Raw genomic sequence first — 24543 nt, 5'->3', positions numbered from 1 at the left:
ATAAAGAATTATGAAATATAGTTGAGTTGCCTGCCAGACACATAATCTCTACAAGTTTCCCCACACAAAAAAAAAGTTTATTTAAAGCTGTAATGAAGAAATTCCCTTTGATTGTGTGTGGCTCTCACCTCCTGTGTCGTGAGCCTGAGCTCTTTGCAGCTGGGTCTCTGGGAGCACAGGCCTCTCACCAAACCCCCTCAGTCCTTCCCATCTTGTTTTTTCAGACACTGCTGAGCCAGGATGAAATGCTAAATGACAGCAGGTTTTTAACACCCACCTTTGAAGACTGGAGATGATGCTTCAGCAGGACCATGATCACTGCTTGTACCTCACGCCTGCAGGAGTGGCCAGGAGCAGCTGGATGCTGTAGAGCAGGAAAGCTTTGCCTCTTTTCTGCCACTGCCACCTCCCACCTAGCATTTCCTACTGTCAGTGTAGCCACAGCTTACAGGTAACTCTCCTTTGTGCTGCTTTCCCACATCATGTAATAGGAAACAGGAGTTGGGAGAGGAGTTGGGACTCAGATCCAGAGTCTGGAAAGCCAAGACTGGCAATGCTTTGTCCTTTCATTCACTTGACTTTTACATGCTATGTTGATGTACTGTTACATCAAAGACCTTTTGTAATTTTTTATTTTTATAATTAACTTGTAGTGCAGGAATCATTAACACATAATTGTACCACGGGGGGCTAATCAGAGCTACCTGGAATTCAGCTGGATGCTGGTGAGAGCAGCAGAAATGGCTCTCTCACCACTCCTGTGGTCCTGCCAGACTGGTCCCCAGAAAGGATTTCAATCTCTCCTCCCTTTCACTGGCACCTGTACTGCCCTCTCTTTATCCAAGTCAGTGCACTGTAGGACGGGAAGAATGGAACACAGTACTGTCCATCTAGCCCTTGCTTTTATTAGGATGACAAGCTGCCTTGTTCACAAATCTTTACCTAAGGCAAAAACAACTGCAGTAGGAAATTGTAACTCTGAGACTACCAGGAAAGTACCAGAATAAAACAAAGATTTATTTCTTTAAAACACCTGACAAAATAAATCTTCTACTGCTGTACTGGGCCAGACAAGACTGCACCAAAGGGATGTATGGCCTCTCACTTTCTGAGGGGCTGAGGGTGAAGTTGTCATCTTTACAGCACCAATTACTTTGTGGCATTTGTTTACATGTACATCTCCTGTATTAATGAGCTATTAACAAGCTCTCTTAGTAAACAGATAAATGCCAGAAAAAAAAAAAAAACTCCTTAATGGTAAGGAAAAATACTTTGTACGGGGCTGGTTTGCATTACTCACTTGCTGGCTGCAGGTGTTGCTTTAGATTCCAATACAGCCCTCCCAAAGAAAGAGGGAAGCTCCAGGGCTGGCCACAGGATGCAGCAAGGGCTCTTTGAGAACCACCTGGGGTGCTTTTTACAGATGATCCACCCTGGTCCTCAGTTCACCAGTCTCTCATGACAGACCTTGCACTGTATGGTCAGGTGTAACAAGATAAACACATAATTTAAACACATGTCTACAGTGGTAAAATCAAGGCTAATTCTTTTCAATCACTGCAAACTGAAAAAAAGGAAAATTCAGAAAAGTGAGAAATAAGTCCATGCATCAGCAAACTACTCATGTTTAATAAAAGCTATGAAATGCACCAGTCTGGCAATGCAATCAGTGCTAGAGACCAGCTCAGGTACCATGGGCATTTAAAATACTTTGTCAGGTCAATTAGCCAACAGACTTATTACAGCACTGCAAATGGGATTGGCTGCTCCAGCTGCCCTGGGATATTCCAAACACAACACTTCCTATTGTCTTTCAATGCTGTATTTACAACACAGTGTGGTGTTGTGCAAACTTGGCTGTGAATAGTCAATCCACAAAACAGTTGATTCTTCTTTTAAATATATGTAGTAAGAAATCCTAATTAGCATAACACTGGTATAAATGCTTATTTTTTGACTGTAATGAATAAATTCTCAATATTCCCCTCTCTTTTGCTGACTGTGGAATGATTTAATACAAATCCATGTGGATGACATCTTTATTTTTTTTTCCCTCAGAATTAATATTTTATGCTAATTCCAGAGGTAAGACTAAGTAACTCCCATACAATTCAAGATGACATCTCAACTTCTTAGTATTAAAACACATAATGTAATTATGAAGTTATAAACTGCAGAAATAACATCAAGGTGTTAAAAAACACACACACACAATTCCTAATTGCTGCACAGTTGCACATCAACTGTTCTTGTAGAAAAATCTGCAGTACTTCCAAAAAAGGTACCAGGTGACATCAGTATTAGTAAGCAAATGTACTGCTCTTGGGATAGCCAAGCTTGTCCAGGTTGGGCTGACAGGCAAACTGAATCATTGGTGGTGGCCCACACATGAGAATGAGGGTCTCACTGCCAGGGGGAGGCAGGTGGGCTCTCAGCATGTCTGCAGTGACAAAGCCAGAGCTGTACTTCCAGTCTGCAACAAAGAAATTAATTCAATTACTCTGAATCTCTGTACAGGCTGAAACCTCTTTAAACCTCATTAAGTAGCTGGAGAATCAAGTAATGGCACCAACACTGCAAGCCAGGACAGGGTTAAATTTCTCACTCAGCTCAAACCTAGTGATCCTCTTCCACAGGGACAACAAACATGTGGATAACAAGGATTTGGGTGATAAGACATAGAGGTCTTAAAACAATAAATTATAAAATTTAAAAGAAATGAGCAGGTAGAAATAAAAAGGAAGAGTGAATCAGCTTTTCCAGTGAAGTGGGGTCACCCAGTGGCAGGGAGAGGTATTGAGACCTGTACCTTTTTTTTTTGAGATGGAATGGTGAGGTGACAAAGTTTAATGTCAACAAAAGCTCTGCCATGTCGTTTAGTGATAAGAGAAAACAAAAGAGGAAATGCTAAACTGTTTCAAGCACTAGTATAATTGAATGCATTTGCCATTTGAAGTGAGCCAAGAAGCTTAATCTATACACATGGCAACTCTGTTTCACCAGAATCTAATCTGGAGCTGCTGCAAAACAAAGATGTGCGCATAATATTTACAGGTATTAAACAATTTAGTGCCAACAGCATGCTAACATAACTTCATTTGGGAGATAGCCCAAAACAGAGCTGAACTTTTGATGAAAACTCTCAAAAACTGGAATACATGAAAAGATGCACTGAGTAACACATCTGACCCAAATGAGGTTAATTGTGAGCTCCCACTTTTTAAGTCCCCACCTGGCTTAGATCCCTTTTTAAAACAGGAGTGTGGGGTAAGGTTTGTTTCAAAGGGTAAGACAAGAACATTTTACATTACTCTGCTGTCCCCTTGAGCACGAGTGCAGCTCTGACAGGGATAAGCAAGGGCATTTCCATGTGTCCCTACCTTTTGGAGGTCTGTCCAGGGTGTACCACAGCACAAACTGCTCAGGATGCCTCTTGGCAATGTCTTCTAGCTCAGCTCTCAGCAATATATCATTTTCTGTCTGCAAAATAAGAATGCTGGTTAGCTCCAAACCATCCCAGGAGCCCTCTGCTGGGAGCTCATCTGCCATTCACAGCAAATGCAATGATAAAAACTATGTAAATCAATAAAGTCATTGGTATTTTGTCCCCTCCATGGCAGCTATTATCATTACAGGCTTCTGTAAAGAACAACAAACTGTGAGACCTACAGCCACCTAAACACAGTCCTAAAGATGGCAATTAGAACAACTTTTTAATCCAGGCTAAAATCACGAGCTGGATTTGTCCCTGACCCTGGCAAATGTCTCTGGACCAGCATGGTGAAGGTTAGCTGTATAAAAAGATTAGTGGAAACAAATCCTTTTTCCTTGAAATTAATGAAGGACTTGGATGAGCAGAGGGATCAGGATCTGGTTGCTGTATTTACTCTCTAATGTAGGAATTCAGTGAAACTATGAGGAGACAGCTAAGTGGGAAAGAGTATGAAACAAGGGCCATCAGTTTAAAAAGCTCAGAGGCCAGCAAAACCAAGTAGGTTATTAAAAAAGAACAAACAGATAAGTCAGAACACTCACCTGATTAGCAAAAAGGAGGTAACATTTTGTGGAGTCCTTAGGATCATTTGTGATCTGACGGATCAGCTGCAACATAGGAGTTATTCCTGTTAAAAACCAAAATGGTTAAAGTGGGTATTTCTTTCCATGGCTACAGTTTCACTGTGAATGCTGCCTCACTTTAGTCTTCAATGGGATCTCAGTCTGCATAGGGCTACACACCTCTGGATTTCTAATCCACATGGAGTGCAGATTGGGGGTTTCTATTATGACAAACAGTTCCAGAACAAACTCACAATTCTTGTATGCAGGGCTTTCTCTTCAGGATTCTCCATCACATAATTTTACCCCTCAAGACATTCTCTTAAAATTCTTTTTGTCACTGATGAAGTGAGTTCTCTGAGGTCACAAGGTCTCAGGCTGCCACACCCCAGGACTGAGCTCAAACCACTAGAATGCCTCACTGTTGCCACCATGAAAATAAATTAATGAAAAGAAATGCAGGTGTGTAAATACTCTGCTACTAAAGTACAGGGGTAGTCCTCACATATATCCAAAAAACATTTTCATTCTCTAGACACCCCACATGATGGGATTAGTTTTACCTGTTCCTCCAGCTATCATCCCAAGGTGCTTTGCAAACTTTTTCTCTGCTTCAGACTTCTTATTAGGCTTGATAAGAAAGGTACCTAGAAGAAATATTCCAAATCTATAGGTACATTAGCTTCCAAACAAACATGGACACAAATTCCATGGGAATAAATTACCACAGGTGATCAATTAATTAAAAAAAAAAATTCTGGAAATCCCTCCCTTCTGCTGAGATAGAGTCATCAGGAGAGAGGTCAGCATCCAGACAAGTGCTGAGCACTCTGAGGTGAGACTTAAGTGCACAGCTCCTCTCAGTCAAGATCACTGCAAAATCTTTCACCTGTATCCTACAAGAGGATTACTTCTCTGAGCTTATTTCCTCACAGTCAACTCAGACCTGATTTTAATTATGAAATGGAGCTAGCTCTCAGTCAGCTCAGTCTCAGTAACAGCACAGAGATTCTCAGAGGACATTTTAGGCCACAACCTCACTTGCTTAAGAAGCATCTGGAGCATCTCCCTCCAAATATATAGCTAAGGTATTTTATTTCCAGTGCAGACTTCTCAGTCATATAAGGCAATAGCAATTTTTTTCAGATTTATAGTCCCAGGAGTGAGACACTCATCAGTTATTCCATACACAAAGTACTCTTTCCCATCATACCAACTCTGACAGGCTCATGGTCAAGTCTAGGAAAGGTGATTTTTCCTCTTTTCCACTTAAAAAAATATTCTCTACAGCTGTCAAGTTTTATAAAACACCTCTGAAAATAACCAATACCTCCCTTTTGCTCTCCCACCTTTGCGTCACAGTACCTGTCCCCTTATAGACCAGGAGTCCATTTGGCCCTCTGAAATCAATGGTGTCTCCAAACTTCATGTTATTTAGATACTGGGACATCTTCCCACCTTCTGGAAACTTGGGGTTCACATTTTTGTGGTAGACCTGTAAGAACAATTATTGGCACATTATCAACCACTAACTTTCCTACAGACAGTATCTGTAGAACATAATTCTGCAGGTCTGAAATTCAACACCTGAGAAATAAATCCAGGTAATTCTTTGCTCCCAGTTATCTCGTGAGCCTTGCAACAGGAAGCAGCCAAAAAAAGTAAAATGTGCTATTGGGCACATGTCCCTCTGCTCCCTGCAAACAGCCAGGATAACAGGGATGGGTGGCAGGCAGATTAGGGACTGCTGCCCTATTATGTCACCCCATTTTTGTAGCTGTTCCTTCTGAAAACAGCACTGTTGCATCTTTTCCTTATAAACCTTTCCTAATCAGCCACACAACAGCTTTTTCAGCTTTCAAAGCATGTAAGAAGCATTAAGCAGCTCATAACAATTCACCACCCTTGTAACATGAAGAACATGCAAAAAATAATTTTAAAAAAGCCTGGATTTTTGCCTAAGGACAAACTCTATCATAGAAAAGGATTAGGAAATCCAGAAGTCCTGGGATCAGATAATCCTGCATTCCCTAGCTTAAAGGATTTCCCTTGTGTGACTTGTTTTCTGCTTAGAGCTGTTTGCATTAAGCAGTAGCAGCAGCACAGGCATCTAGAGGGAGAGAGATCAGTATCCATGCGCTGCTAAGTAAAAGATATTAGGGAAATTCCTAAAGTATTGCCAGGGAAGTGATTCTGTCCTCCCTCTACTTTTCCTCTGCCATCCCTCAGTGCCCCACAGCAGATACACAGGACACAACTTACTATTCAAGGGCAATGAGTTGTTTGCCATGCAGTCACCCTATTTGAAAAATATGAGCTTTGATGAAAACAAAATCTAATAAAATTTGAATTAAAGACAACGAAATTTGATTACTAAATCAAAACAAACTATTTCACTAAAATGAAGTGCTTGCCCTCCTTCCAGTTAGCAACTTACCTCTAATAAAGGAAACCAAAATTTACCTTTATAATTAAATCAACATAACCTTTTGCCTCATCACTGGAAATGGGGGTATAGGCTCGAACCACCAGATTCCCATCAATTTTTGCAGAAAGGTAAACATGCTGGCCTGAGAAGAAAGAATTACAATCTGATTATCTTTTTCACCCATGGAGGACAAGAGAGAAAGGCAGGTATTGTAACCTGCTTGTGTGTAACCTGCATGAGTAACACATGCAATGACAGAGAAAATCTTTGCCATATAAATGCTGCATGAAACATTCAGTTTCTTCTCTTTTTTCAGCACAGAGCAGGCATCTCCCAGGCAGTAATACAGTTTCAGGATCTTATTCCTAAATTTTTAAGAATGAACCTGGATAAACACATGCACTGCAGAGCACATCTCAGCTGGTTTACCATTTGTCTAGTTAATTCCATTACTCTTTTCCATACAAGCCAGAAGAGAGTTTGGAGAAAAACAGGCAGCATGCAAGGACATGCTCAGAGCATGGAATGGGATGACCCTGACACCTGCCACACAGCTCAGGGAACTGCCAAACAGTGCAGAACAAACAGAGCCACATCTGCAGATCAGAGAGAGACTTTCCCCTGCAGAGATTTTCACTGACTCAAGGTCCAAGGTTCAGTGCTATCAGTGTTCCAGGGCACAGCAAAGAAGGCCAATCCTAGGCTGAAATTCGTGCTACAGAACTCCAGATAAAGTTGCATGGAAATGTGTGTAATTCAAAGGGAAGTGCATGCACAGGAAAGGCTCTGAATATTTCAGCATGTTCCCAGGCAGCAGAGTTGCCCCCTTCCTCCTTTACACGTATTTGTATTTGCCAAAACCATGAGGGCAATTGCCAATAGACTGAGGGGACCAGATGGAAGTAAAATGCAAATAAGAAACACGAAAAAGCTTTGACATACATATACCACTCTTGCTTATATCCTGACTGGTGACAAATTCCATCAGGCTCAGTTCAGTCTCTGCTCCATTTCTAACCTACACCACACAACTGGACAAAGCACCCACAAAAGATCCGAAATACAACCCCTCTGGGAAACCTGACATTTCTCTCTGAGACAGCAGCATTCAGATGCAGCTTTCAACTCCTTGCTTTGCTGAGCCTTAAATTCACAGTCAGAAGTCCAAGAACTGTGAGAAACCAGAAATACAAGTAATTGTTTACAGTACTTGCCTACAGGTAATCCTAATATGTGATTCGTTGAGGGTAGCCCAAATCTGAATTTCTTGGTATCGTGACTGATTTCCTAAAAAACCAAGGTTAGAATGAGGTCAGCATCACCACTACTTTGAATTTCAAACTCTACTCAACACAATATGCTTCAGCAAGCCTGCTCTTTGTTAGCATGCAAGCCTAATACTGGGAAAGGACACAGAAAACTGCTTTGTTTGAAAAACAAAGTTGAAATAACCAGGAGTCTCAGAAGCCGTCTTCTCCTCTTTACCTTCACAAGGAGTGACTTTTGCCGGCCTGCACAATCCCTACAGCATCTTTACGTAGATAAAACCAGGAAATTCTGTGCCCAAGGCTAGTGAGCACATTGCATGCTGGCAGACAAAGATCAGGCAACACTGCCGTGCAGCAGCTCCGGGCTTGCTTCTCATGGTGCACCCAGGACAAGAACCGAGGGAGGAACACAGCCAGCATACGAACATGCAAAGCATCGGGAAACAGCAGTTCGCAGCATGCCATAAACTCTTTTACACACCCTGCTCTACCCTGGGGGGATCACAGTGTGGCTGCGGGGGGCACAGCCATCCTAGGAGAGCTCCCTGCCCTGCTCTGGGGATTCGATCCCTGGGGTAGCCCAGGGCCAAGAGCCTCCCAGGCCAGCGCACCTACTGCCCTCGGACCCTCGATGCCCCATGTCCCCAGAGTCCCGGGTACCTCCTTGTCCAGCAACCGCAGCGGGTACTTGGCCAGCGGGTCCTGCAGGGTGACGGGGCGGCTCGGCCTCCGCGCCGTCCCTCGGAGAAGCAGCAGCAGCAGCGCCGACGCCGCCACCACGGCCACGGCGATGGCCACAGGCGCTCCCTGGCAGGAGAAGAAGGGCAGGCGGTGAGGCCACGGCGGCCGTGAGGGGCACGGCCCTCCCCAGCCCCAGCCCTCACCGCAAACGCCTCCATGGCGGCCTTGCCCGCAGCTCCCGGGGCCCGCTAAGCCTCGGCCGCGCAGATCCCGCCTCGCGCTTCCTCCTCCCTGTTCCGCCTCCTGATCCTTCCTCGGGTTCCTCCTCCCGGCTCCTCCTCGGCTCCCGCCTCCCGGTTGCTCCTCCCGGTCCCGCCTGGGGCCGGGCGGGGCTGGGCCCGGACGGTGAGGGGAGCCCCGCTCCGCCCTCAGCCGGGGCGGGTCAGGCTGTCCCGGGGGCCGAGTTCTTGGTGTCAACAGAATCGATGAGGTTGGGAAAGAGCTCTGGCATCACCGGGGCCAAAGTGTGACCGGACACCACCGTGTCAACCAGCCCGTGGCACTGAGTGCCGTGTCCAGCCTTTCCTTAAACACCTCCGGGAACAGTGACCCCGCGGGCAGCCCCTTCCAACGCTTCACAATTCTTTCTACCAAGAAATAGAAAAGGAGGGTGTGAAAAATGCATGTATTTTATGCAAATATTAAAATGAATATTATATGTGTTGTGTTAGAAAGTAATGCTGTATTAATTCTCTTAAGTACTGTGTTAGATATAGTTTTAGGCTGTAAAAGATGTTAAAATAGAAACGATGCTATGTAGGATACTTTTTTTAAAGAAAGGACTCGCAGCGAGATAGCAGACACAGGACACCTAAACCTTTCAGAGAAAGAGAATTTATTGCCCTCTTATCAGAAGAAACGAACTTCTTCCTGCCTCGAAGGCGCTGTTAGGATTCGGAGGAAGAAGTTGACGATGACCACACAGAATCCTGTATTTGAATGGAATTTATGCATCATGTATGAAGTGTATGAATATGCAACTGGTTATTGTTTTTAAGGGTTAATCCTTTGTTAACGTGGGTCCTTTTTCGGACTCGTGCTGCCCGTAAAAAAGGTACCCGGACGTCCATAATTCTTTGTATTTATTGTCTCATATTGTCCTAATTCAATTTGTCCAAATTGTTATTACTCTAATTGTATTACTACTTTTTATAAGCATTTTATTACTATTAAACTTTTAAAATTTTAAAAACAAGTGATTGGCGTTTTTCACAGAGGGCAACAAAGTCAAGCTGGTCAGTTCAGATGAAGAAATAGCAATGTTTCTGTGCACCCAACGCATGGCAATTAATGGATTCCTAAATGAGAAATAAACGTGCCCTCGTGCCGCCTCTGGAAAAGTGCAAGGGAAATAAAGTGAGGGTAAAATTAAAAAAGGAAGATGCAATGAGAATAGGGTTGTTGTGTTCTTTTGGGCAGACCCACAGTGGGAGGAGGCTCAGGAAAGGCACGGAATGTGTTACCTCCGCAGGCAGAGAAACACAGAGAGCAGGACACCATCAGGACAGCATTCCAGAGCTAACCAGAACCACCTGCAGTCACAGAGCCTCACCTAAAAACTAAAACAGAATCCCATTACATGAACCCCGTTGAAAGTAATTTTTTACTATTTTTTTAGTTGTGTTTGAGTTTTTTTTTAAATCAAGATTTCATTTGCATCAGAAAACAGTTTACATTGTTGCTAAAAGGTACTGGCACCTTAAAGAGACCAAAAAGTTGCCACAAACAAAAGCAAAACTAGGCTCCTTGTAAAATCATGCTAAGAGAAACACAACAGGCCAACAACAAGCAGCCAAGCAAAAAGTTAGTGCCATAACAATCAAATCAAAAGCAGACATTTTAAGATAGAATTTAAGATAGGAATTTTCATAAGAGATACCAATTTATCACTGCATTCAATATCATCACAGCTGACATCACCTGTAGTTCTTCCCACACAATTTTTGGTATTCTGAACGCATCCACTTGAAATCCTTGTCTTAAATTAATAAACAGATAAAAGTCACTGTGTTCCTGTTAAGCAAAAGAGAACAGCAGCCAAGAGATAATCCACATCTGCTCCCAGCATAAACTGATACAGTCAGCTAATGGCAACTTCCACCATAACCAAACATTAACAGGCTTCTATGATAAAAATTTACAAAGCATATTTTCCCTCCATTTCTCTCTAAAGATCTCTGTTCAGAGAGCTTGGCAAAGATAAAGCACATAAACTCTATCAATAATGTAACACAGCTGTTAATCTGAATCACTGAATCTCAATTTGCCCATAATTCTTCCACTGGTAAGTATTTTCATAGCTTCACAAAAGACCTCATGCTCAATATTTTGTGGGCTTTTGCCTCAAACTTTACGGTGAAGAGAAGAAAGTGGTGAAATATGTTTACCTTATTCATTGGATAATAAAATCAGTGATTGTTTCCCCAGCTGCAAAATAAAATTGAAAGTTTAAAAAAAACTAAAGAACCAAAGTTCAAAACTAATATTATAACCAAAGGAGGGTTACTGGCATCAAAATTCTTGTATGGGAAAAACTCTGTAGATATTTTTGCCATTAATATCAACAAAAACTAAGTGAGATATCTTACCTTCTAGTTATTATCTGGACCATTGAGTCAAAGGAGGATTATTCTTTTGCTACCTGTGGTACTATCCAACTAATCTAGTTTTAAACACTACAGCTGAGAGCAGAGGGGTCTGCAAAGCTAATTGGAGCCTGTCACCACAGATTTCTGCATAAGCAGCCTTTTGGACATTAATTAAACTGCTAGTTACAAGTTAATGGATAGATTAATTAGGAGAGCTATCAGTTCTTGCATGCTCCCTTGGCCTGTAACACCTGTCTTTTCAAACATTTTTGTTTAAACACCAAACAATTTGTAAAACCAGAAACTGTCTTAAAAATATCCTGCAGTATTTTTACAGTCTGCAGCACTACATTCAAGGACATGCTTGGCTCATGTGTCTTATTTTCCCTCTTTTTCCTTCTAAAATGGATTAACAGTGTCAAGACTGCAGGTAACTTATGACTGCTCCAACACATGTGAAAAGCCAGAGTCTCAGTTCAGGTGAATGAGCAGTAAATTCCCCCGGGTAAGTATCAGCTACTCTGGAATCTGTTCATCAGTCCAAGAAGCCTGCATGTTCCCACCAAATTTTGTTTTCAATGACATTTGTGCCTTGGGAATGTTTTATGATGGGATCCATTCATTTCACACAATGAAAATGGGGAGCTCTGAAAAAAAAGAAGAAGAATAAAATGGGGTAAACTCTGCAAAGATCATCAATGAAGACAGGTTGTAAACTTGTCAAAGCAGACTCAGCTGCCACCACGTGTCCTCTACTTCCTCCCAACCCTGAGAAATGAGGCTGCAAAGTCACAGCAGGGAAAATATTCTTCCACACATGAAATGCAGGAGGGAGTGGAATAACAATAATACAGCTGGAAGAAATAACATTTTCAGAAGTTACTGCTGATTTAAGTTTGTTTCTTTTTTGGGCATTCAGCTAGGGATATTTTAAACAGCCAAGATCTCAGGGAGTGCTGGACACCCAAATATAAAAATAACACCCTGAAAAAGACCTCAAATTAATCATCTAACAATAGCAAAAGGATTAATTTAATGGTTGTTTTGTGGGGTTTTTTTCCATACATACTGCTACTATAAATATTCTTCTTGATCCAGTCAAAACAAAACCCTAACATTGTGTATTCTCCTGGGTAGTTCTTCCTTCTACATCCCAAGCCCCAGCTAGTGATTCCATGGAGAGTGTAAAACCCCGAGTTGTCTCCTGAAGGACAAACTAATGGGCCTCCAGAATCACCCTGTGAAAAACACCAATCACTTGTTTTTAAAATTTTAAAAGTTTAATAATAATAATAAAATGGTTACAAAAATAGCAATATAATTAGAGTAATAATAACTTGGACAATTTGGATTAGGACAATACGAGACAATAAAAACAAAGAGGTAGGGACAATCTGGGTACCTTTTTCTGGGTAGCACAAGCCTGAAAAAGGACACACATAACAGAGGATTAACCCTTAAAAGCAACAGCCTGTTGCATATTCATGCATCTCATACATGATACATAAATTCCATTCAAACACAGGATTCTGGCTGGTCAGTGTCAGCTTCTTCCTCTGAATCCTGACGGCGTCGGCGTCATCATGCCTGAGCAAGGCAGGAGAAGTTTGTTTCTTCTGATAAGGGAGCAATAAATTCTCTTTCTCTGGAAGATTTAGGTGTCCCGTGGCTGCTATCTCGCTACAAGTTCTTTCTTTAATAAAAGTATCTTACACAGCATAGTTTTTATTTTAACATTATGTTATAACCTAAAACTATATTTAACATGCTACTTAAGAAAATCAATACAGCATAACTTTCTAACATAACACACATAATATTCATTGTAATAGTTGCGAAAAGCCAATCATAAAATACACATTTTTCACAACCCTCCACAAGGACAAAGGAACCTTGTCCCCAGCCAACATCACTCCTGCTGTTTTTAAAATCTCAGTTCAGCAAGGAGAGGTCCCATCTGCTCACGTGCTTGGGGTTTTTAATTTTTAAAAAAACAAAGAAAGGCACAACCTTTGTTCAATGGAAGTAACTCTTTTTGCAATATGGGTAATTAAGATCTGACTGCTAAGGAATCTTTCACTGTGAATCACCACAGCCTGTTTGCAAGAAAACAGCTTTGGGAGATTTTACACTTCCCTTTCTAGAACCCACCTGGCCCAAAGGCAACTTAGTCCTTGCCTTCCTCCAGAGGGAATCCTGCACAGATCATCCCCAGGGTCACTTTCCTGGGAAGGTTTATGTAATAGCTCTGACATATGTCAGGTGCCAGGACGGGGACTTCCAGCTGCTGCAGTTCTTTCCTGTCGTGAACGGCGGAAGAATTGCAGCACACAATATGCGTGAACAGCAAATCTCAAAGTTTATTGATAACTCACACATATTTATATTGGTGTTAATGAAGCTTATACATATTGCAAAAGCTGAGCTCCTTATTGGTTAAAGCACACTTAGATCAACCACACCTACTTCTATGCTCTAATGATTATTTTGCTTCTATGTTTATATTCTTCTAGCTATTCTACTTAGGCTATCTTCATTTTCTGGCAAAAGATTTTCTCCCCCATCTTCCTGTTGCAGCGAAGGTCACCATGACCTCTGTCAGTGATTGGACACTGATTACTTAACTCCCAGCTTGTTTCCCCTATCTTTATCTAACGGTATCACATCAAAGTGGCCCTTCTCAGCTAGCCAATTATCCAAAAAGCTCTCCACACTTTCCCCTTTTCTCTGTCTTGAATTAAAACACATCATCCAGTAGAGGCATGAATTAGTGGTTCCAGAAGGAAGCTTTACTTCTCTCCTTTTCAAATGGTCTCAATCTAAATTACCTGATTTCTCTCCTCCCACCCATGTCCCTTTATGTCTAGCTGAGTTTACACAAGTGAAAACTTTTTAACACATCTGTTCTCCAAAAACTAACATATAGACAGAAGGACTGTTCTACCACAGGATGTGGTATTTAAAACACAGCCACAACATGCCCAAGCAGCAAAGACTGCATACATGATTCAGGTGCACCCCACCCTGTGACCTCACACATCCTCGAGGGCTGCAGCACCTCCTCCATGGCAGGGAGGCACACTGGGAGCATGGAGGTGGTGAATTCCAAGAGCTCAGCCAGTTGCAGCAGGGCAGTGTCAGAGTTAATTTGGGTGTATAAAATATTTCTTGATTGACCTTTTCTAGGAAAGCAAAGACATTGACATTTTCTGAAAGACTTGGGAACATGAGGCTTTAAGTAACTTTGATTTTATAAATTTCCAAGATGCATTAAGAAGGGAACATATTTAAAGCAGCTCCAGAAACCACCAGCTTTCTGATATTAACAAGTCAAGATTGTGCATCTGTGACATGGAACAGAAATCATGAAGAAAACTCCATCCAGCAAGGGTAGGAAGAGAGCCTTGGAAAAAACATTTATCCAGTGCGAGCAAAGTGGCAACTTGTGCCCTAATCTGTCTTGGTGACAGTGACCAGTGAGCACAGAGACAATACACGTCTCACTCACACATCCTCTGGGATTCTGAGCTTTGGAGCTCAGTGAAGGCACAGATCTGGGCTGACAGTCACACAAAAGCTGTTGTGTAAATGCAGATTGGGATCAATGTTCAGGCTGTTGGATTGCTTCATCATGGAGAATTTGGGAATCGCATTTACATTAAAAACTATTTTGAAAGATTGATTTGTATCAATCAATCTGCTGGATGGAAGCAGCAGGCTGCAGGGACACACCGTGCAGTTATGGACATTCCCAGGGAAGGGCTCATCCCACTGCACTCACCTGGAATGAAGGCAGTGGGCACTTGTGACAGCCCAATCTTGGGCAAGGACTGCTCCTCCACAGATATGATCATCTGCAGTTTGCACTTAACTGGAATGTTCTGGCCTGCAGTGTGTAAAGGCCACGAGTAGGGCACAGCTTCTTCACCTCCAGTTATCCTACTGAAGAGGAACCTGGGCTGATTTGAAGGCATTCCACAAGCATCCTCTGAAACAGAAATCACTGATGTTCCAAGAAGTCTTTAGAGGTTAGGTTAAGACTGGGAGAAGTAAAGAACATTCCAGTTAAGGGCAACCCCACAGCATTTCAAGCTCCACCTCCCCCTTTTTTGCTAAATCTTCTAATTTCCCTCATTTAATAGGCTCTAAATGTTTAGACCACCCTGAGGAGCTGATGCTAGCAAAAACAGAGCTTCACCAAGATGAAAGCTACCATTTGCCTTCAGAAGTTTTAGCCTCAAACCTACAATGAACAGGGACTCATCCAGTTCTATAGACTACTAGAGGGGGAAAGGGCAGTTCTAAAATGCTGATTGTTATTTTCAATTACTCTGTAGTCTTTGCAATTGTTTTCACTAAGGGAAGTTGGTGTAAACTGACATACATGCTGAAATGTTATTGAACTGCTGCACATCACTTAGCAAGATGAAGGAAACGAGAAAAATTAGGTTCTGCTAAAGTCAAAGCATGGAAATGTCACAATGCATATTTTTATTTCCTCAAAATGTCTTACTAAAAAAATCTGGACCAACTGCAACCATTAGGTATTTATAGTCCAAAAGGTACTCTCTATTCCCATGAAGGAAGCATAACTGAGATTGTCTTACCTGTCATAACCTTTATTTCTTCTTCAGTAACACTCATGTTTTCAAAATCTTCATCTTTAGTTGAATTCAAAGTATTTAAATCTAGCAAATGAGGGTGGTCAGTGTGTTAGCAGGATGTCTTGAGTAATATTTGTATTTTAGAATAACTTTTATTTTCTTATTTTTGTAGAAGAAACAGATTTCTGCTATTACAGTATTAAAGTGCTATTTAAAATGTGCCACAAACACGACTCCCAGGTTTTAGCCAGATTCATTGTTTGTTTTCACCATTCATTAGTCCTTTGTTTAATGCCTGAAGAGGTTCACAATCCTTTTTTTTTCACTGAAACAATTTGTTAGATGAGAATCTCCTAGAGCAAAATAATTCTGAACAGCCAATCTGCGGCCGTGCTGGTGTTCGGAGACCCGGCGATCCACAGCCCAGCTCGCAGTTTCGGGTGCTTGTCCGACCCCAAGTCGGATCCGCACCTGTGGGTCAGCGACTCACGGAAGGGCGGCAGCCAAGATGCAGGCAGAAGAAAGGGAGGACTCAGGTGGCAGGAGAAAGTCAGATTTATTATCCAACCAGGCGGGGGAAGCAGGGTGAGAGGAAGCTGTCAGGGAAGGGGGTTACCACCTGAGCAATGCACAATTGGATTACAGCAATTTATAAAGGCAGGGGGGTGGGTATGGGTGTAAACCTTAAACAACGAATGAGGACACAGAAACTTAGATACATACCAGGAGTGACAGGCTAAGCCAACAAATCAAGAAAAAATTGAGGAGGGGCCCCAGCCCCTGACCAATCACCCGACGCCCTGGAGAGAAGAATCTAGAAGAAAAGGATGGGTTGCCGGGTGATGGACAAGGGGACTGGGGTGGGGAAAACCTGAATACATCAAAGAAACCATAGCAACATAGGAGGGGCGAAGGGATTGACATTAAACTGCCTGAGGCAGGGGAATTCCGGGACAGAACCACTTCTGCCCGTGATAGGGGGAACTGGAACGAAACAAGAACAGAACACCACGCCAATCCACTGAAGAGCCCTTTGTGCTGTCCCAAGGAGGCATTTTCCCAAGTTTCTATTTAGTTTTCTGTTCCCTGTTAGATGAACAAAGGAAACTGTAGCTCTGAATCCTCCAAAGGTCTCTGTCTCATCAGGGAGGAAGACAACCAGCATCACAGCAGAGGAGCTTGGAGCAGGTGCTGGTAGGGCAAATCCACAAGACTCAACTAAAAATGAGAAAGCAAAGGCTCACTAAAAAATTAACAGGTACTTTTTAATCCTTCTCTCTTTCAACAGTGGGCGCACAATATTCTGTATATTCCAGCTTTCAGACAGGAAGGTAAAAAGTAACCATGACCAAGAGATAAGCAGGCTGAGGCTGAAGGACTGACCTATTCCTAGCAGCCTGTTCAGAAGTTTCCTCATCAGAAAAAGGAGTCTCTGGCATCATTTCACAACAGTCTATTGCAGCACCCACAAACTTCCTTACAAATGAAACACCTCAGCTACCTGATTTTCCCTAATCTAAGCACCAGCTTCAAGCAAGTGCTGAGAACAGTTTTCTGGGATAGGATTTCCTCTCATTCACTATAAGTCAAGTGGCAAAAATTTAAAAATTACATGAATGATGCTCTGGAGTGATGAACAGCTGGACTCTGACAAGAAGATGTCTTGGGTGCTTTGTGTGTGATCATTCCTATAGACCCAAATTACCGTGCTATGTATTTTCTTCACTGGAACCAATTCAGAACTGCATTTCACACGGAATTTAAACACTCAAAAATTGTTCACTTCACTGTGGCTTTGCCTCTGTAAGTTGAGAAAAATTAGCAATACCTACAAGCATTTTTCAAGGTACTGAAACTAGTACTATAATATTACCTGAGACTCTGCAAGCAAATTTACACTGGAAAATAGGACTAGTGAAAGTCATAAAATAAATAGAACATCCCCAAAATTAAAAATCAAAAGTCAAAGCTATTTCCTTTTCTTTTCCCACATCTTCATACACAGTCATGGCATCATAGGAGCAATCTTCACTCTCTTCTACTTCAAAAGACTGGTATGTAAGCTTAAAATTTAAAAATGAAAGAGTGAACCTTGTTGTGAAAGTCATATGGAAAAAATTCAAAGATCTACAGGGTCTTTACGATTGTGAGTGATTCCTGCAAGGTTTGGTTTCTGTGACATTCAGACCTCTCACAGGTGATACATAAATATTAAATTTTCTAGAAGAATCTGTCATGATGAAATTTAACCCATGAAATCTTATTTTACTATAACCTAAAGGACAAATCCAAACCTATCTGTCTTTTGGGATGGATAGTGATTCCTTTTTACTGCATCCAGCAGCATCATTCATGCTCATGTTGCTTGATATTGTTTGTCCTTAGCTGCGTCATTTCTTGTTAACTCAGTGGTGCCCATTTCCATCATGTAGACCCAAAAAGGGTTCATGTTATATCTTAACTACAAGGGCCTCTGGAGCACAGATAATCCACTGACAGCCTGCCAGGTTGCTGCAGTGCTCTGGGTAGTGCATACTCTCCAACACTCCTTCTTCAAGAAGGGACTCACAGCCAGCAGCTGGAAATGCAGGCAGAAAAAAATGGAAAGGAAAGCACCAGCTAGAAGTGCTGCCAGAACAGGAACATCAGGAGTTCTTTTAAGACTCAGCAGGTGGCACTTGGGCCCATCCTTATGGCTGGTGAACTGCTGTGCACAGAAAAACCAAACACAATTCTCCAGGACATGTTTTAGCCTCAGCTGCCTCCCTCAAGGCCCCCCAATGAAAGCATCATCCACACAGAAATACCAAAGGGGTTTCCTCTGGTTTGTTTTCTCTTGACATTTTTTTTCCAGGTCCCCACCCAAGAGTGTAGGCAGGCACATTACTTGGTTTAAACTTACCAGGAAGAATATCTGGTGTAAGAGCTTTGTAGGTAATGGAAAAACCAGTTCCACAATCCTCATCATTAGAAACAAATTTCAGCCTTATGCTATTGGAGCCAATCAAAAGAGATAATGAAATATCTTCTCCACAGAATTTCCCTGAAACATAACATTAGAGAATAATCACTGTTTAAAGCCTTCAGTTACTTGAGAAAACTTGCATGTACCGTTTTTAATACTTAGCTATAAAATTCTAGGATTAAAGAGAAATTTCCTATTCATCCTTCTACTTTCCTTATTAACCCATTATCCCAAATAGATTCACCCTATTAAAAATTGAAAATCATTGACACCAGAAATGTGATACAGTTCCCTACCAGGCATTTTCCAACCTCTTCACCTCCCACACTCTTTTTCTTTTATTTCAGATCCTATGTCTCAATGTATCAATCAAGCAAGTGAAACAATCAACCACCACCTCATTGGGTGCCCTTGCTGTTAGAATAAGGAGTGCTCTGACAGGTTATAGATCTCAAAGACCTTTTCCATCCTGAATGATTGTTTCAAAGAACAAGGGTACAAAAACTGACCCACGAGTGAGTTTTTTATCAGTCTGTCATCTTTTGAACAGACTGATAAAGAATCATAGTCACAGAACATTTCTGGCCAGAAAAAGGGGGAGAAACAAAGCCATATGTAATTCCCTTCTGGCACAAATAGAGTCCATACACACAATCTGGAATAAGAAATCAGTTCCCATTCATAAAAATGCAACCAAAACCTACACTTGTATAGGGAGTATTCTCTGGGGGAAGACATTGTTTTCTCTGCTTACTGATGGTTTTGATAGAACTGTTCAGGCCTTCCAGGAAAATGCAATTCCCCTTCACTCTTGCAGAGTTTGCCATCCTGAGCACTACAAAACACTGTGAGTTAAATCATAATGGAAGGAATTAGGTTTGACACATATGCAATCTGGTGTTCCACCAAAAATCTCAAACATCTGGAGGATATTGTGAGACAGGGTTGCTGAGCTGCACTTTGTTTCTCCTGGCAGACTGATGCTGTGTCTTCTCTTTTCTCTCTTTTATTTGGAATTCTGGTAAATCAGCTTTAAACCCCATCATCTGGGAGCAAGAATGAAGCCCTGCCAATGGACTCTCATTTTTTTGTAAATGGCAGTGCTTACTTTTTACCTTAAAGAAACTCTTGGCTACATGAAGATTTCATTAGAAATAATTTTCAGTGAGGAAAAATGGATACCCCAGAGCATAACAAAAGTGTTCATGGCAGCCCATGTGAAATAATGCCCTTGGTTATGTTACAGCAGGAGACTTTTGCAACAGTTCAAGGTGCTGCTAAAAATTACTTTATTAAAGGAAGCAGAAGCTGTCCTATTTGGTCAAGTGTCAGCAGAAACACAACACCACAAAAATCATCTTCTCTTGCCCTCCCTTCTCATTGCACGGTAACCCAGAGAGAGCAGCATTTATCAACTCTGTAAACACAAACAATTTAAGGAGTCAAGTACTTATTAGAATATTGCATCTGCAGCATTCTGGGAAGACCAATAAAAACTGGCAAAAATGTTTTCAAAACAGTTTCTTCCTTTATAAATTCCAACTATTTTGGGGAGGGCTTTTTATGCTTTAACACAAATAAAAGATATTGGGGGAAAGTAATGTACTCACCTGGGGAGATTTTCACTTTCAGATCTAATGAAGGAGGGATAGGGAAGGGGGAGGAAAAAGAAGAATCAGTTCTTGCAGTTTCATAGTCACAATTTACTTTTGTCCATGTGAAATGGCAATTTTGTACAGCTGGCACTGAGGCAACTCCCAGTGCTTTTTGGGGACACAGTGCCTACAACAAACTAGGGCTTGGAATCAAAACAAAATTGCAAGTTCAGGGAATGCTGACATTGGAATAAACATTTCTGGGGTAGCCACTATCAGGATGAACCATGCTTTGACAGGCCACCACTCAGTCTGAGCAACACTTTTTCAGAAGCTAAACTCTTTTCATTTTTCTCTGACATTATGGGGGTTCCTTCTTTGAATCATCAATTGAAGATGGCTTCTAATAGGAAATTTTATTTTTCTGCTCACAATTTTTTTTCTTCTCATTGACTGAACCTCATAAATAACCCTCCCTCAGTTTTTTCAGTTCTCTGTGTAAGTTTTAACACAGTCTCCAAATCCCTTTAATGAAATTAGCCCAAACTAGAAGAAGATGTCAATTCATTTTCTTATAACTCTCAGTAAAGTTCACCCCTGCCATTTATATCTCCAGCTCCATGATTTTGGCAGTGGTGCCTGATGGTCACACACTGTTCCCCAGCACAGAGGGAATTCATGGCCTTTTGGGAAGAGTGAACAAAACCACAAAAGCACTTCTGAGTGTGACTTGTCCCTATGTTGTTGTCAAATGTCTGAGCCAACATGTTTTAGTTGAGAAAAATGACAAGTGACTTCAAAGAAGTGCACATGGAATCTCTGATACTTTCAACTGGTGAATTTCCATTTAAAAAAAGAAAAATTCTAATAAACATGCTAATAAACATGCTAGCTGCATAAAAGAAGAATTCTAATAAACATGCTAGTTGCATAAAAGGATCATTCTTTAAAAAAAAAGGCCCAAGTAGGAAGTAAAGTGCATTTACAATGCTCTCAATTTGGTTTTGACAGCTACCTGTCATTAACACTTCAAGGGACTGTGAAACGCTGCAGTGCTTTGACAGGAAATCATGTAAGTGCTGTGTCCTGAGACAAGATAAAATTAAATAAAATGTTCCCAGACAGAGGATTTGTCACAAGCGAGGGATGCATTACTGTGGGACGCATTACTCAGCACCATGCTGAGGTCTGGGAATATTCCCAGGGATCCTCTGTTGTAATGTTTGTTCTTCTCACTCCCTCTCCAGCCATAGGCACATCCCATCCCCAGGAGATGACACCAGCAAGGCTCCAGGCCCCAGGCTTGCCTTGACACAAAAGGGGTCTCCCTGGAAAAAAGCCAGCAAAATCCCAGGAGCCAGAGCTTGTACAGCTGAGCAAGCCTTAAAGAGTTTGTTGGGGTCTCTTTTGTGCCTTACTGAAAACCTGCAACACAGGGGACAGTGAGTTTTAAAAGCGCTGTAAAGACACACACATTTTTGGGGTGTTTAGTCAGGATTGTCAAGAAGGGGAGAGACAGACAAATTCCCTCATGGGTTCATCTCTGATGTGCTTGAGCATGTAAAAAAGGAGTGAGGAACAATCACTTAACCTTTATCCCACTTCCTTTCCTTCCTGTAATCCAATTCTTTCCAACATTAATTAATTTGTCAAGTGTTCTGAAGTTAGAAAGCCCTAAGCATTATTGCACTGGGGTACATTGCAAAATTGCTCTCAGGAACCTGTCCTACAACCCATACAATAATTAAAAAGGAACCATGTCATTAAGTGCATTGCCCCATAGGGGACTTTTGAAAGAATTCCTACATCCAAACCTCCCAGTTTACAGGGACTTTGTTTACTTTGTTTACAATGTGGTTCTGCTGGAGCAGGGATCCTGCACAAGGGGGGAGTTTTCCTCTGCAGCTCCAGGGCTGCTGGAGATGGGCCTGGGCTCCCTCTGGGAAAGCAGGGCAGCAGAAAGCGGCTCCTCTGGGAATGCACTGGGCAAAGGCTGCTGTGCTGTTCCCAGGCTCAGATTGTATCCAGGTAGGAAAGCTTGGCTCCTCCCCTGGGCGGAGCATCTCCCCATGGGATGGTGGAATTTGATCAGCCCTACAGGGACACTCAGTGGCCATGGACAGAAGAGATCTCCTGGAGGGAGGATTGGCTGTGGGAGAGATAAAGAAAAAACTGGCCCATGAACAGAACAGAACTGCGCCACCTCTGACAGATGGGGACAGAATACACACCCCCATTTCCAACCTAAGACACCAAATTTAATAGAGCATGGTTCTTCTACACACCATCACTGAAGTCTTTGCTGTAAAATACTGAAACACTCTCTGAAACTTATTTTTTTGAAGCAAAATGAACTTACCATGGCATGATTTGCTAGCAACTTACCCAGGCAGATCTACACATGGAAATAGAGCTCACATGGAGAGAATATCAGTTGCTATTTGTCCCAACAATTTATACAGCTTTTGAGGAGACAAAACTTTATTTCCTGCACACTTTATATTTAGCCAATATTACAGACCTGGGAAACACACCACAAGTTTATAATGTTGTTGGCAGCATGCTCAGTGTTTTATTGTTTGGCCAAGGGCTCCCCAGTAACTATCCCCCCCCCAATCCACCATCAGTGACCACCCCAACAATCATTTATGTATTTATTCAATTCTAGTTTTTCATTCTTTCCCCTGCCAGTCAAAGGATAACAAACCCCAGCTTTTATTCTGAATATGCAGTTTTATAAGAATTGAATATAAACCCTGTCCTAGAAACTTTGAATTGCAGTTGTTTTGGGGTTTTTTTCTGGTATAGATGCAGAATTTATTATGAGTGCAGTTTTCCTACTAGTCCTGAAGAAATCTCCATTTCTGCCACTTCTGAAACCCATATCACCAACATGATTCCACCACTAACCAAAAACTTTTTAAAGCTGCTTTCCTTCAGGGATTCATTTGTATTTTACAGGGACAAAACAAACCCTCCAGACCCCCAAACCAGTTCCATGTACAGCAGAGCTCTGCACTCGTCCACCACAACAGAAGGGCATAAAAACAAGAATAAACAATCCCTGTGGTTATGAGTGATGCTCATGGGCCACTGATGTGGAATAGAAGATGGAGAAACAATGGGCAGATGTAGAAACAATCCAAAGCACATTCCAATTTCTCATAGAGAGGCATCACTTTCTGTGCAGCACCAAAGGGGTCAGAGAGAAAAAGCAGAGGGGCACATTCTGTCCAGGCTGCACTTACCTGGGATGGCAGAACAGAAGGGGAGGCTTTCTTACCTGTTATTCTGTGTTCTCCTCTTCTGCTACCTATTCATAGTTCTGCTGAAGCTGTTGCCTTTACCCTCTGTGCAGACAGAGGCACCTCCCACTGGGGAGCTGCTCTTGCCCCTAAAGCTGGCAGCTTTGGCAGACAGCTCTGGCAGCACCACTCCTGACCAGCACCACCCTGGCCACTGTTGTAGTTGAGACAGAGACAATACAAAGCAACACACTCCATTTTCAGAAGGCTTCAAACCTGTTTTTTATTATGACATGCATGCTTTTTATACTTTCTTACAAAACTCCTTAGGTTACACTTCAGTCATGAGAGAAAAACAAAGTGCTCATTGGAGTAGGCAGTTGCAGGTTTCTCTTATTAATCCTTCTTTCTTGGTTTCTATATCAATGACCTTGGTAGGAAATTCTTTCAGGGGTTAACATGGATCCTCTTATCAAACTTCTCTCTGGCTCACAGCAGTCACTGTAAAACCTCTTCCACAATTCCCTCCTTTTTTTGTATTTTAGCCACAAACACAACTGCTAAGGACTTTGCAGGGCCCATGCAAAAATCCAAGGAGACAGGGGAGACACAAAACAATTATAGCAACCAGCAGCAAAATTAACAACCCAGCTTCCAACAGACTTTAGGCAAAGGTCAAACCCACCACACCACCACTGATCTCCAGCCACACCTTTGCACTGAATCCCAATGCAGAGCTGGCTCTGTGTCCCAAAGCTTTGTAGTGACAAAAACAAAGCTATGAAATCACTAACTTTAGCAGGCAGAGCCTGTTCCTGCTGGCCCCAAAATAATGGCATTAATCAATGTTAGTCAGCCTGGGCTGTCCCTTCTTTTGCTGTGCACTGTGAGAATGAAATGCTTGTAAACCAAAGTGCTGTAGAAATGTGCACAGCTGCTCCTTGTTGTGAGGCCATTAAAAAACAATCATGCACACACCCAAATAAGTTTAAGACCAAGAGAAAATGAAGAATATTGAGAAGGTTCATCATCAGAGCCCTCCAATTGCTTTTT

The 24543-nt window shown here is 42.0% G+C and overlaps 3 protein-coding genes across 3 annotated transcripts in view; 1 reads left to right on the top strand and 2 right to left on the bottom strand.

The window, feature by feature from the left end:
- Nucleotides 1-1993, top strand: part of PPFIBP2 (PPFIA binding protein 2) — a 76879-nt gene extending 74886 nt beyond the window's left edge. The window contains exon 28 of the mRNA XM_066553064.1: nt 225-1993. Coding sequence (XP_066409161.1) covers nt 225-296 — 72 coding nt within the window. The 3' untranslated portion in view covers nt 297-1993. The remainder of the gene's footprint in view (nt 1-224) is intronic.
- A 28-nt stretch (nt 1994-2021) lies between these two features.
- CYB5R2 (cytochrome b5 reductase 2) lies at nt 2022-8763 on the bottom strand. Its single transcript, XM_066553063.1, has 9 exons — nt 8637-8763; nt 8413-8559; nt 7699-7771; nt 6520-6626; nt 5422-5551; nt 4620-4703; nt 4036-4121; nt 3381-3480; nt 2022-2473 (listed from the first exon to the last, which is right to left on the bottom strand). The coding sequence occupies exons 1-9, from the start codon at nt 8649-8651 to the stop codon at nt 2301-2303; spliced, it is 915 nt and encodes a 304-aa protein (XP_066409160.1). The 5' UTR covers nt 8652-8763; the 3' UTR covers nt 2022-2300.
- A 180-nt stretch (nt 8764-8943) lies between these two features.
- OVCH2 (ovochymase 2) lies at nt 8944-23140 on the bottom strand. The gene is given in 20 exon segments (XM_066551576.1): nt 8944-9080; nt 12151-12319; nt 13249-13381; nt 13794-13806; nt 14085-14230; nt 14232-14258; nt 14863-14966; nt 14969-15069; nt 15689-15771; nt 16774-16902; nt 17654-17753; nt 18147-18263; nt 18588-18728; nt 19160-19305; nt 19405-19495; nt 20261-20284; nt 21401-21508; nt 21511-21573; nt 21664-21670; nt 23087-23140. Coding segments are annotated over 20 exon segments (1893 nt in total).
- Nucleotides 23141-24543: the final 1403 nt, after the last annotated feature.

The sequence above is a fragment of the Molothrus aeneus genome, chromosome 6 (genome assembly GCF_037042795.1).
Source record: "Molothrus aeneus isolate 106 chromosome 6, BPBGC_Maene_1.0, whole genome shotgun sequence".
Taxonomy (NCBI): domain Eukaryota; kingdom Metazoa; phylum Chordata; class Aves; order Passeriformes; family Icteridae; genus Molothrus; species Molothrus aeneus.
The sequence above is the reverse complement of the archived record's forward strand: the minus strand, read 5'-3'. Positions and strand labels throughout refer to the sequence as shown.